General features: G+C 36.9%; 1 protein-coding gene and 1 long non-coding RNA gene across 3 annotated transcripts in view; one reads left to right on the top strand and one right to left on the bottom strand.

The window, feature by feature from the left end:
* Positions 1-13,841, top strand: part of LOC306655868 — a 76,669-nt gene that overhangs the window by 41,747 nt on the left and 21,081 nt on the right. The window lies entirely within an intron of this gene.
* The window catches only part of PSMD11 (proteasome 26S subunit, non-ATPase 11), a 63,135-nt gene that overhangs the window by 43,550 nt on the left and 5,744 nt on the right, over positions 1-13,841 (bottom strand). Inside the window, exon 2 of one of the 2 annotated variants that reach the window (XM_079130497.1) lies at positions 13,427-13,563. In XM_079130497.1, the coding sequence (XP_078986623.1) occupies position 13,427 (1 nt within the window). In that variant the 5' untranslated portion in view covers positions 13,428-13,563. The remainder of the gene's footprint in view (positions 1-13,426; positions 13,564-13,841) is intronic. The other variant, XM_079130498.1, reaches the window with a different exon arrangement.

Genomic DNA, 13,841 nt, shown 5'->3' with positions numbered 1-13,841 from the left:
GAGAATTGAAAGCAAAATCTGTCACTTGGAACCAAATAAAGCCAAACTGATAGAAAACTAGACAAGTAGCAGGAAGCAGAAATATCATGGAAGGGAACCTAAACATCTCCTGAAGTCTACCTCAGTTCCAACAGCCTTCTCCAATCTCGTTCCACTCCCATACAAAACACCCACCGACACGGTATTCCTCATTCGTGGACTATGACATGGTCCCTTCCAAATATCCTCTAAACCTTCTTATTACATAAGGAAAAAAGATCCGGAAAAAAAGATTGTGTGTAATTATATCTTTACTTACTCTCTAATATTGGGGGGGGGGGGGGTGGTTACTGGGGTTTGAGCCCAGGGGCACTTAACCACTTAACCACATCCCCAGTCCTTTTTATTTTTTTATTTTGAGACAGGGTCTTGGTAAGTTGCTTAGGGCCTCACTAAGTTGCGGAAACTGGCTTTGAACTTGAGATCTTCCTGCCTCAGCCTTCTGAGCACCTGGGATTACAGGTGTGTACCACCTTGCCCATCTTTTCTTTATTTATTGATTGTTCAAATGAATATAAAATTCTTATCCTGACACTTATTTTCACTCAGCATTTTAAAGATATTAAAGATGATTTCTTTCAGCCTAATTAAAGTTCCTTTGAGTTAATTTGTTTTTCTGTCTGGTTCATTTTAATCTTTTCTGTCCTATGCTTTTATCACCTTCACTAAAGAGTACTATATACACTGGGGCTGGGGTTGTAGCTCAGTGGTAGAGCACTTGCCTAGCACGTGTGAAGCACTGGGTTCGATTCTCAGCACCACATATAAATAAAATAAAGGTCCTTCAACAACTAAAAAAAAAATTTTTTTAAATACTGATTAAACACAGTATGCTTCCTGAATCTGAAGAGCCATATCTTACATTAATTCTGGAAGATTCTCAACAATTACCTCTTCAAATAGCACCTTCTCTCCCATTACTCTTAGAAATCCTACTAGATGTAAGTTAGGGCTACATTATCCAAGGCAGTAGTCACTAGCCACATGACTACTAAACACTTGAAATGTGGGTAATCTAAACTGAGTTGGATGCTTCTTAAGTGTAAAATACATATTCATTTATCAAATATTTATTGAGTCCCTGCTACTTTCCAGATACTAATCAAGTCACTGGGAATATACAAAAACATAAGGAAAGTCTTCAATTGGAAAGACAATTGAGTAAATATAACAACATCAAGTAGTTACAAAGAAAATAAAGGCAAAATACTACAAGTGATGGGGTGTCATATTAGAATGACAGGAAAAAGACACAGAGAAAATTATATTTAAGCACAAAACTGAATAGAGAGAGGAAGGAGCCATATAGCCATGTGGAAAACTAGGAGATAAGCATTGTACACAGAGGCAAAGTCAGATGGACATTCATAAAAGAGGGAAGTATTTCATGGTTATGAAGACCAGTAAGGAAGTAAGTGTAGCTGGAACTGATTGGCTAAAAAAAGGAGAATGGTGGAAGATGTAATCAGAGTGTCTACTATGGACCAAGTCTTCAGCTCCTAAATGGCACTGTCGCCTTCAGATTAGTTGGAGAGTGGCTGTTTTTTGTTTGTTTTGTGATACTGGGGATTTAACCCAGTGGTACTCCACTACTAAGCTATATCCCCACCCTATTTATTTATTTATTTAGAGTCAGGGTTCTACTAAATTGCCCAGACTGACCTCAAACTTGAGATCTTCCTCCCTCTAGAGTCACTGGGATTACAGGTGTGCACCACTGCACCCAACTGCACCAAGTGAGGTCTTTGTTGCATTTATTATACTTAACTTAGCATGTCTAGATGTTTTATCATAGGAGGCTTTTCCTGTAACCTAATCAGCAATATTTATATACTCCTCTAAAACAATGGTCTCCTAAACAAAGTGGTGGGAAAAATTAGAACTTCCTTTTAACTTAAAAAATAATGTAACAGTGAACTGAAAATGTAGCTCAGTGGTAAAGCATGCTTGAAGCCCTGGGTTTCCTGGGTTCTATACCCTGTATAACACAAAAATTTTTAAAAAAGGAAGGAACTAGTGTTTATTCCTGTTTAATACATGAACAAACACTGAACACTCCCTCACCAAGATTCAGGAAGAGCAGGAGTCCACAATTCAGAGACATGGGTAGTGCTACCTTCACATGTTAATTCACCTTGCATTTTGTGATGTTTTGCAGTTGTGGAGACCTCATTCAATTTAAAAACACTCATTTTCATAAAATATATAAAAAATATTAAAGAACTGAAGATAACATGGGCATAGGAAAACCAAAAGAAAAATAACAGGCAGAACCTTCAAACAAGCTGAAGCCACAGAGTAACCACAATCATCTAATGATCATTAGATCAACCATAATGGTCTAAGATCTGACAAAAAGAAAATAAAACTTAAAGGAAGATATTTGAAATAGGAATTTACATCCCCTATTACTCAAGATATTCTTGTAATAAAGTTAAGTTAAAAAGTGATTTTTAAGTATTTTTCATCTTTAACTTTTAAATGTTCTATTCATGTCATAATATAAAATTAATTTAGCTGGGCATGGTGGTGCATATCAATCCCAGAAGGTAGGGAAGGTGAGAGAGGAGGATAACAAGTTCAAGACCAGCCTGAGCAACTTAGAGAGTCCCCAGGCAACTTAGTGAGACCCTCTCTCAAAATAAAATATTAAAAAATGCTGGGAATGTGTCTCAGTGGTTAAAGCATCTCTAGGTTCAATCCTTAGTACCAAAAAAAAAAAAAAAAAAAATTAAAGATAGAATATTGCTTATAATTTAATTGTTTAAAATTACATAAGATACAACTTAATGTGTATACTGAAGAATTCCCCTTTTTGTCGAGTAGGTACATAGTTAAAAATTTAGGGGCTAGGGATGTAGCTCAGTAAAGTGCCCCAGGATTAAATCTCCAGTACCAAAAAAAAAAAAAAAAAACACACACACACAGGCACACATTGAATTCTGAGGCCAGCACGTTGGCAATACCTGTAATCCCAACTACTAGGGAAGCTGAGATAGGAGGAGTGCAAGTGAGAGGCCAGCCTCAGCAATTTAATGAGAATCTTTCTTAAAATAAAAAATAAAAAGGACTGGGGATGTAGCTCAGTGGTAAAAGCACCCCTGGGTTCAATCCCCAGCATCAAATATGAAGCCAAAAAGGGACTGGTGGTGTTGCTTGGTGGAAGAACACTTGTGTAGCCATGCAAGACCCTAGGTTCCAACCCGAGTTGCACCATGGGGAAAGATAACAAATTGGGAGATGCTGCTTTAAAATACCCACCACCACCACAACACTCCTAGTACTAAATTTCTCCTCTGCTATCTCCAAGTATTTTATATAATCATAGATCACATATGTTATGATTTTTCACCAATAGGAATGCAATGATGCTAGAAGAGGAACTTGCTGCCTGCCATCAGATGAATGAAATGGTACAAATATATCTATAGAGGAAAAAGATATTAATGTCTATAGGCTGTTAAATCAGAGCAGGAGAGTATTTTCTTCATCTTTGTGCTAACAGCTCTTAGGGAAAGACTTAGTACCTGTTAGCATCTGTTGGTTGGGTAGATGGCTGGTCCAGGTTTACAACTGATTTTTCTAACCTAATTTACCAGAGAGCCAAATAGAAGTAATGCTAAGAATGTTTTATTAGGGGCTGGGGTTGTGGCTCAGTGGTAGAGCACTTACCTACCACGTGTGAAACACTGAATTCCATCCTTAGCACCACATAAAAAAATAATTAATTAATTAAAGAAAAGAATGAATGCTTTATTAGAGGTGGGGTAAAATTCAGAAAGTAAAGTATCAAAAATAGTGCTTGACCACCAAACTGTATAGAACTAGCACAATTTAGGGAAGCAGTAGATTTTTAACTGGTTTTTACTTTCTTACCTACTTTTGTCACTTCTATTTCTTAAGTTTTCATAATGTATACAAATGTATAACTTCTTAAAGTATCTATTTCATTATGATTTTCAGAATTATTAGTATAAAATTCTCTAAGTTTTTTTATCACCATAAAATCTGACCCCATCTATTTTTTCTTTTTTCCAATCTTTCTACTTTGCTTTTAGTCTTAATAGAGATTTGTCTGTTTCAGTGCTCTTTACAGATTACCTCTTGGATTTATTCATTAATTCAATTGTTCTCTGGGCTTGTTATTCATTAATTTCTGCTTTGATCTTTACTCCTTTTTCTTTTCTTTCTTTTTTTATTCTGTTGCTCATTTTTTAGTTTTTTGAAAAATGCTTAGTCTGTCAGGCATGGTGGAACACATTTATAATCCCCAGTGGCTCAGGAGACTGAGGCAGGAGGATCATGATTTTCAAGCCAATCTCAACAATTTAGCAAGGCCCTAGGAAACTTAGTGAAACCTTACCTAAAAAAAGAAAAATGCTTAATCCATTTATTTGCATTCATTCTTTCCGGCCCCCCATACTTGGGGTTGAACCCAGGGCCTTGCACATGCTAGGCAAGTACTCTACCACTGAACTGCATTTCCAGTGCTTTTTTAAATTATTATTTTATTTTGAGACAGGGTCTTGATAAATTGCCCAGGCTGGCCTCAAACTTGCAATCCTCTGGCAATCACCTTCTGTGTAGCTGGGATTACAGTCATGTACCACCACACTGGCTTTTTTTTTATTATTCTTTCTTAATAATAAAAGAATCTGAAGTTTTGTAGGTAAACAAAGAGTAAAAGGAACTGCACATTGGATGATTAGCCTGGAGAGAACTAGGATTTCTAGTGTTGAAAGTTGGTACCAAGAGTGGTAACCTCTCTCATTTTGAAATTTCAAAAGACTTCACCTTCCCTTCACCTTCCTAGTCTGTTCCTTGCATGTGTGCCCTATGCCCACCAGTTGACACATACCACCTCTAAAGAAAGAAATCTGAACCAACTTATCTATTCAAGTTGAGCCTACTCAATAAACAGATTACCTACACATAGTATAAGTAGCCACACTTGATGTGTATGTGTAGCATAATACATGAATAGAAACTTTCTGAGGATACTATTTGGAATTTAAAAACAACTCCTTTTCCTTTTCTGAATTATCTCATTTCCTCCAAGGTGGAATTTTTTTGTTTGTTTATGTTGGATCTCCTCTGTGTGCTGTGCAATTTCCCCAAATGTCTAGGAATTCTTGGTTGCCCATTCATATTTAACAATATAGGTATGGGCTAATGTTTATTTTGCTCCATTCTGTGAGGTGCTGGGAACATATAGGGACACCAAAAATTCACAAGTTAGAGACTCTGCTACTGAACTAAACATTCCCTGATATCACTCCAACTAAAGTGATGATACAAAAGCCCCAAACCAACAACAAGGACCCAAGGAAGAACAATTAGAGAGGGAACTCAGGCCCCACCCTGTGGCATCTACTCAAACATCAAAAACAGAGAGAAATCTCAGAACAAATAAGATAATTACACAAAAAAGGACACACACACACACACACACACACACACAAAGAGGTAGGAGAATCTGCCTCAAGTGATGAGCAAGTACAAGATCTCTGAAAACATGAGGAAACACAAACAAATCTCCTCGCAAAAATCCACAATCCCCCAAACAAAGGAACCCACTGATAGGAAGGTGGACAAAAATCCAGAGAAAGATTATAAAAAATTGATTATTAAAATGTTCAGTGAACTAGGAATTAAGAGGGCAATTACAGGAGATAAGACACCAATTTAATAAAGAAATAGAAATAGTGAAAAGAAACTAAGCAGAAAATTCTAAGAAATGAAAGACACAGTCAAATTAAGAACTCTCTTGAAGGCATCACTAACAGATTAAAATGTGTAGGAAATACAATATTAGTCCCTGAAGACAGAACTTCAGGCCTTGAAGACAGGGTAATGACTTGATTATATACAATGAAATAAAGGGGGGAAATTTATAGAACATGAACAGAATATACAAGAACTCTGGACAGCATTAAAAGACCAAACCTGAGAATCACTGGAATAGAAGAGAACATGGAGACACAAACTAAAGGCATAAAGAACATTTTCAATGAAATAGTTGAAGAAAACTTTTCCCTTACCAGAAATGAGACAGACATCCACATTAGAAGGCTTACAGGACCCCAAATACACCTAGTCAAATAAGAAGCTCACCAAGATATGTCATAAGCAAATGCTTAACATAGAAAATAAGTAAAGAATATTAAAAGGCACAAGAGAGAAACCTCAGGTCACATTTAGAGGCAAACCAGTAAGACTCACCTCTGATTTCTCAGCTCAGATCCTAAAATCAAGGAGGGTCTGAAGTGAGATATTCCAAGCCCTAAAAGCAAACAACTGCCAGCCAAGGTCACTATACCCAGCAAAGCTCAGTTTCAAATTCAAGGGGAAAATTTTTTTTTTCTACAACAAGAAAAAAGAATTCATGAACAGCAAGTTAACACTACAAAGATGCTCAAAGACAAACTGCACACGGAAGAACTAAAAAACAATTTCCAAAGCTCCCAGAGGAATTTCAGTAGAAGAATAATCTGATGAGAATCAAGATATGGTAGGCTGGGGATATAAATCAGCTCCTAGAGTGCTTGTCTGTCAAGCACAAGGCCCTGAGTTCAATCCCCAGCCAAGCACAAGGCCCTGAGTTCAATTCCCAGCACTGCCAAAAAAAAAAAAAAAAAAAGACATGGTAAAATATACCAAAAAAACAAAATGGCTGGGCTGGTGAGATAGCTCAGTTGGTAGAGTGCTTGCCTCGCAAACACAAGGCCCTGAGTTCAATTCCCAGTACCACAAAAAAAAAAAAAAAAATGGCACAAACATATATCCATACTAATGCTGAATATTAATGGCCTCAATTCACCAATTAAAGATACAGATTAGAAGAATGGATCAAAAATAACATCCAACTATATGCTGTCTACAAGAGACTCATTTCTGACAAAGCAGACTTCGAGCAAAATTTAATCAGAGGTAACAAAGAAGGCCACTACACCCTAGTAAAGGAAACAATCCAACAAGAATATATAACAATAATAAACTTAAGCCCCAAATGTCAGTGTACCCAATTACATAGAAAAAATACTCCATGACATTAAATCCCACAGAGACCCCAACATAATAACACTGGGTGATTTCAATACATCCTTATCACCAATAGGTCATCAAAAATTAAAATCAGGCTGGGGTTGTCACTCAGTGGTAGAGAACTTGCCTAATACATGTGAGGTACTGGGTTCAATCCTCAGCACATTATAGTAAATAAATACAGTTACTGTGTCCATCAACAAATAAAAATATTTTTAAAAAGTCAACAAAGATTATCTCCAACCTAAACAACACTATAAATCAAATGGACCTAACAACTACAGAATATTCCACCCCAAAACAGCTGAATTTACCTTCTTTTCAGCTACACATGGAACTTTTTCCTAAATAGATCATATTCTAGGCAACAAAACAAATATTAGCAAATACAAAAAGTTGATAAAATCCCATGTATACTATCAGATCATAATGAAATGAAGCTAGAAATCAACAACAAGAAATACAGAAACCACATGAACACATGGAGATTGAATAATACTCTCATAAATGAATGAGAACAGGAATACAACATATCAAAATCTCTGGAATAATACAAAGGCAGTTCGAAGAGGAAATTTTATAGCACTGAATGCCTATATTAAAATATTAGAAGCCAGGTACAGTGACACATGCCTGTAATCCCAGCAACTTGGGAGGCTGAGGCAGGAGGATTGCGAGTTCAAAGCCAGCCTCCGTAAAAGTGAGGCACTAAGCAACTCAGGGAGACCCTGTCTCTAAATAAAATACAAAATAGGCTGGGGATGTGCTTCAGTGGCCAAGTACCCCTGAGTTCAATCCTCCCTGGTACAAAAAAAAAAAAAAAAAAAGAAAAGAAAAAGAAAGAAGGAAGGAAGGAAGGAAGGAAGGGAGGGAGGGAGGGAGGGAGGGAGGAAGGAAGGAAGGAAGGAAAGAAGAAAGGGAGGGAGGGAGGGAAAGAAAAATTAGAGAGATCACAAATAAATTAGTTTATGATCCACATCAAGGCCTTAGAAAAAGAAGAACAAACTAACCCCAAACCAGTAGAAGAAAGGAAATAATTAAGATCAGAGCCAAAATCAAAGAAACTAAGAATAAGAAAACGGTACACAGGATCACTCCAAGAAAGAGTCGGTTCTTTAAAGAGATAAATAAGATTGACAAACCCTTAGACAAACTAACCAAAAGAAAGAGTGAGAAGACTCAAGTCAACAAGATCAGAGATGAAAAAGTAGATATCACCACAGACCCTTTGGAAATCCATAAGATTATCAGAACCTATGTTGAAAATTTGTACTCCAATAAACTGGAAGCCCTGGAAGACACTGACACATTTTGAGACACATATGAGTTGCCCAAACTGAATCAGGACGATACAGAAAACTAGACAGATCAATATCAAGTAATGAAATTGAAATAGCATTTAAAAGTCTTCCAAAAAAGAAAAGCCCAAGACCTGATTCTCAGCTGAGTTCTACCTGACATTTACAGAACTAACACCAGTCTTTCTCAAATTAGTCTTTCTCAAATTAGAATCTGAAGGGCGGGAACACTCCCAAATACATGTTATCAAGCCAGTATTACCCCAACACTAAACCCAGACAAAGACGCATCAAAGAAAGAAAACTATAGACCAACATTCTAATGAATGTAGATACAAAAATCCTCAATAAAAATTAGCAAACCACACCAAAAATATAATACACCATGATCAAGTGGGGTTCATTCCAGGGATGCAAGGTTGGTTCAAACTATACAAATCAATATAATTAATTCACCACTTAGAATTAAGGACAAAAATTACAAGATCATCCCAATAGATGCAGAAAATGTCTATGATAAAATCTAACACCTATTCATGTTACAAATGCTGGAGAAGTTGGGATCAAAGAAACTTCCCAACATCATAAGCCATTTATGACAAACCCAAAGCCAACATCACACTAAATGGAGAAAAACTAAAATAGTTTCCTCTAAAATCAGGAACAAGACAAGCCTGTCCACTCTCAACACTCCTATTCAATGTAGTTCTCAAAACATTAGCCCGAGCAATCAGGCAAGAAAAAGAAATCAAAGGGATACAAATAGGAAAAGAAGTCAAACTGCTGATGATATGATATCTAGAAGACCCAAAAAAACTCCACAAGAAAACTTCTAGAACTTATGAGTTTAGCAAAGTAGCAGGATACTACTATACAAGATCAACACGCTCAACACTCATAAATCATTAGCTTTCCTATTCTCCAATAGTTATTCAATCAAGGAAGAAATCAGGAAAACCATCCCATTCACAATTACCCCCCCCCCCAAAAAAAAAGCACTTGGGAATTAATCTAACCAAAGAGATAAGAGCTCCACAATGATATTATAGAATGCTGAAGAAAGAAATTATAGAACTTAGAACACAGAAAGATATCCCATGTTCTTGGATAGGCAGAATCAATATTGTCAAAATGGCCATACTACCAAGAGCAATATACAGATTCAATGTAATCCCAATCGAAGTACCAATGACATTCTTCACAGAATTATGGGAAAAAGTTATTTAATTCCTTTGGAAGAACAAGAGACCCAGAATAGTCCAAATAATACTAAGCAAGAAACATGAAGAAGTAGGCATCACAATACCTGATCTGAAATTATACAGCAGAACTGTTGTAACAAAGACAGCATGGGTATTGACATTAAAATAGACATGAAGATCAGTGGAACAAAACAGAAGAAACAGAGGCAAATCCACATACCTATATAGCCATTTGATATTTTTCTGCAAAAATATATTTTGCAGAAAGACAGCCTTTTCAAAAAATGGTGCTGGGAAAACTGGACAACTGTATGTAAAAAAATGAAACCAGAAGCCTATCTCTCATCATGTACAAAACTCAAATTGAAATGGATCCAAAACTTAGGAATTACACCAGAAATTTACAACCACTAGCAACACTTCATCACATTGGTGCTGACACTGACTTCCTTAACAAGACCCCCAAAGCACAAGAAAGAAAAACAAGAATCAATAAGTGGAATGCCATTACAACTAAAAAGCTTTTGCACAGCAAAGGAAATGATTGAGAGCATGAAGAGAGAGCCTACAGAAGGGGAGGAAATCTTGGCCAGCTACTCAAACAATAGGGGATTAATATCCAGAATATGCAAAGAACTCAAAAAAACTGAACTTCAGTCCTGAGACATTCTAACTAAAAAACAAAAACAAACAAGCAAACAACAATAACAAAAATAAAACTAAACTAAACACCAGAGTGAGTCTTTGGGTGGCAAATCTACATTTCTTAAGTGCCTCTAATTGTGTGCCTCTATTTTGTCACCAAATTTCAGTGGTTGTGTGGCTGTAAAAGAATGCCTAGTTGTAATATTTTTTTTGTCCTTTCAGCACTTTGAAGATATTGTTTATGAAACTGGAAAATATAATTCTGCCTTTAAAAAGAGAAATATGGCCAGATGTGGAGATGCACACCCTTAACCTTTGCTGAAGCAAAAGGATCCCAAGTTCAAAACCAGACTCAGCAACCTAGCAAGACCCTGCCTCAAAATAAAAAATGAAATAAAATAAATGATTGGGGATGTGGTGGCTCAGTGGTAAAACACCTTGGGTTCAATCACCAGAACAACAACAAAAATGTATTTCTTTTTGAAGGAAGCAATTTTGTTCACCTAAAAATATTTTGTTTATACAGGGGATGTACTGTAACTTGTTATTCTCTATGCTAATGGGAAATGGAAAATACAAAACACAATCAAATGAGCTAAATTCACAACAGAGTGAAAAGTCTCGAGTTAAATTTGACATGTTTTGTTCTCTATCTTAAGTTATCATCCTCCTTTTGTGCTCTTTGGCAGATATCTTCTGCAGTATCAAATTATTTGTTAAACTTTTTTTTTTTTTTTTTTTTTTGCCCAGTGCAGTGTGCATGCCTATACTCCCAGCAATTTGGGAGGCTGAGACAGGAGGATTGCAAGTTCAAAGCTAGCCTAAGCAATTTAATGAGGCCCTGAGCAATTTAGCAAGACTGTTTCAAAATAAAAAGAGCTGGGGATGTAGTTTAGTAGTAGAACGCTCCTGGGTTCAAGCCCCAGTACAAAAATAAGCAAAAACCCTCTTTTTTATCACACGAAATAAAATTCTTTTACCCCCAGTGAGATTGGCACATGCCTGCAATCCCAGCAATTTGGGAGACTGAGGCAGGAGGATGGCAAGTTTCACCCAGTTCAGCCATTTAGTGAGACCTGTCTCAAAATAAATAAAAAAAGGGCTGGTGATATAGCTTAGAGGTGATATAGCTTATGATATGATATGATATGATATAGCTTAGAGTGCCCCTGGGTTCAATACCCAGTACCAAAAAACAAAACAGAAAAACCCAACCCCCTTCTCCTCACTTCACCCCAATGCTTGGGTTAACTCCAAATCTCAGAAAGCACATTTTAAAGAATGTCATAAATCAAAACACATCAATAATAATAAATATTTGTCTATAATATATTCCAATTATTTATTCACTTAGATTATAAATGACCTTAATTGACAGACACAGCACAAGCCTGTAATCCCAGTGACTCAGTAGGCTGAGGCAAGAGAATCACAAGGTCAAGGTCAGCCTGGACACCTTAGCAAGACCCTCAGTAATTTAGCAAGACCTTGCTTCAAAATAAGAAATAAAAAGGGTTGGGGATGTAGCTCAGTGGTAGAGTGACCCTCGGGTTCCATCCCCAGAACCCCAGTACTGGGGTCCCAGAGCTTGATTATTTTATTTATGCACTTCTTTTGGTTTTCCACCCAAGGTTTAGATACTTTGTAAAACTTCTGGGCAAGAGAGCAGTTCAGTTTTCTCCTCTTCCTACAGCTGCTGCTATCAGGCTTGAGTTAAAGGTATCTCATGAAGTTTTCTGGAAAAACAAAATAAAAAGGACACAAGCTCTATCTTCCACATGCTCCATTGCATTCTTGTGTCTGATGTTGCTGATGGAATGTCAGATGCCAGTAAGATTCTTTTTTTATTTTTCCCCAGTTATCTGCTTTTTCTCCAGGTTTTTTTTTTTTTTTTTAATTAATGCCTGAAAATGTCACGGTTACATGACTTTGGGCTTTTTTTCTTATTCATTATGTTCAGAAGTATCTCCAAGTCTATAAATCCCAATGAAATTCAACTTTTTAAAAAACAATAACAATAAACGGGAGGTCAATATTAAGACATATTACAAGGTCATAGGCCAATGGAACAAAGTAGAGAATTCTCAGAAGGAACCCTTTATATATGGGAATTTGATTTAAATAAAGAAGTGCTGGGCTGGGCCTGGGGCTCAGTGGTAGATGGCTCACCTAGCTTGTGTGAAGCACTAGGTTCAATCCTCAGTAACTCATGTAAATAAATAAATAAAGGTATTGTGTTAACCTACAACTAAAAAAATTTTTTAAATAAATAAATAAGTGCTAGCTATGGTTTGAATACCATTTGTTCCCTCCAAAACCCAAGTTGGACTTTAATTCCTATTGTGAGGTACAGAAGGGTGGAAACTTAATCCAACTACAGCTTATAGGTGAGGTCTTTGAGAGGTGATTAGGAATAGATAAGGTCATCAAGGTGGAGCCCCACTGTGTAGAGGCAGAGCTCACAGGACAAACACGTGGTCTTCCTGGACAAGGGATGCCTTGCACTACTATGGGACTCTGCCAGCAACAAGGCCATTACCAGATGTGGCCCCTCAACCTTGCACTTCCAGAACCGTGAGCCAAAATAAACTTCTTTCAGTTAAAACTTAACCCAGTCCACTGTGTTTTAGCAACATAAAATGAACTAATGAAGGCATCACAGACCAATGGTCAAAGAAGAGAGCATTTATTAGGTAAAGTTGGAAAAACTGGTTGACTCAAGGGAGAAAAGTAAAACTAGATCACTATCTATCATCATCTACCCAGATGAACAGATGAACTCCAGATGAATTAAAGGACTAAATGTGAAATGAAACCTATAGAATTAACTGCATAAAATGTAGGTTGAACTTTGTGATTTGGAGACAGGGAAAAACTTAAAACTTCAAAAGGACATACAAATCACAAATCTGATTGCATCAACATTATTCCTATGAAAAACAACACATAAAATTAATAGACATGTAACAGAATCAAACAAGGTTATTTGCCACATCTAAAACATACTTGGGATTAATATTTAAAATGTATAAGGACCAAGGGCCATCTGACTGTTCTGTCATTCTTAGCAGGGCTTTCGTCTCCATTTAGGTGCAAGATGACCCCTGGAGCTCCAGATAGTATATGCTCATACAAGATTCAAACAAAAGAGTGCAATTTTTCCTTGTGCATCTCTTAGTATTATGAGGAAATACTTACTTTCATGTAAGTCTCCCAGCAGAATTCCTGTCAGATCCCATTGATCAGACCTGAGTCACACTTCGCACGACCCAGTTGCAAAAGTGGCTGGAAAAGCAATTTGTGGACATTTTCGGCCTCTATAAGTGAGAGAAAGACTGGCCAGCAAGAAAGAGGTGTTAGAGTTGCAGCATAAATTATCTTTCCATATTTCCCCCTCCAATTGCTTGCTCTTCCCCCACACTCTTTTTTTAGACCCTGGAGATTGAACCCCATGGTGCTTTTACCACTGAGCAACATCTCTAGTTCCTGGTTTCTTCTTCTTGTTTTGTTTGCTTGTTTGAGACGGGGTCTCCCTAAGTTTCTTCAATTTCTCTTGGCACTCCCATTTGACTATTAGCACATCTGGATCTACCATGTCAACTAAATCCTCTTT

Source organism: Sciurus vulgaris, assembly GCF_902686455.1.
Source record: "Sciurus vulgaris genome assembly, chromosome: 3".
Taxonomy (NCBI): Eukaryota; Metazoa; Chordata; class Mammalia; order Rodentia; family Sciuridae; genus Sciurus; species Sciurus vulgaris.
The sequence above is the reverse complement of the archived record's forward strand: the minus strand, read 5'-3'. Positions and strand labels throughout refer to the sequence as shown.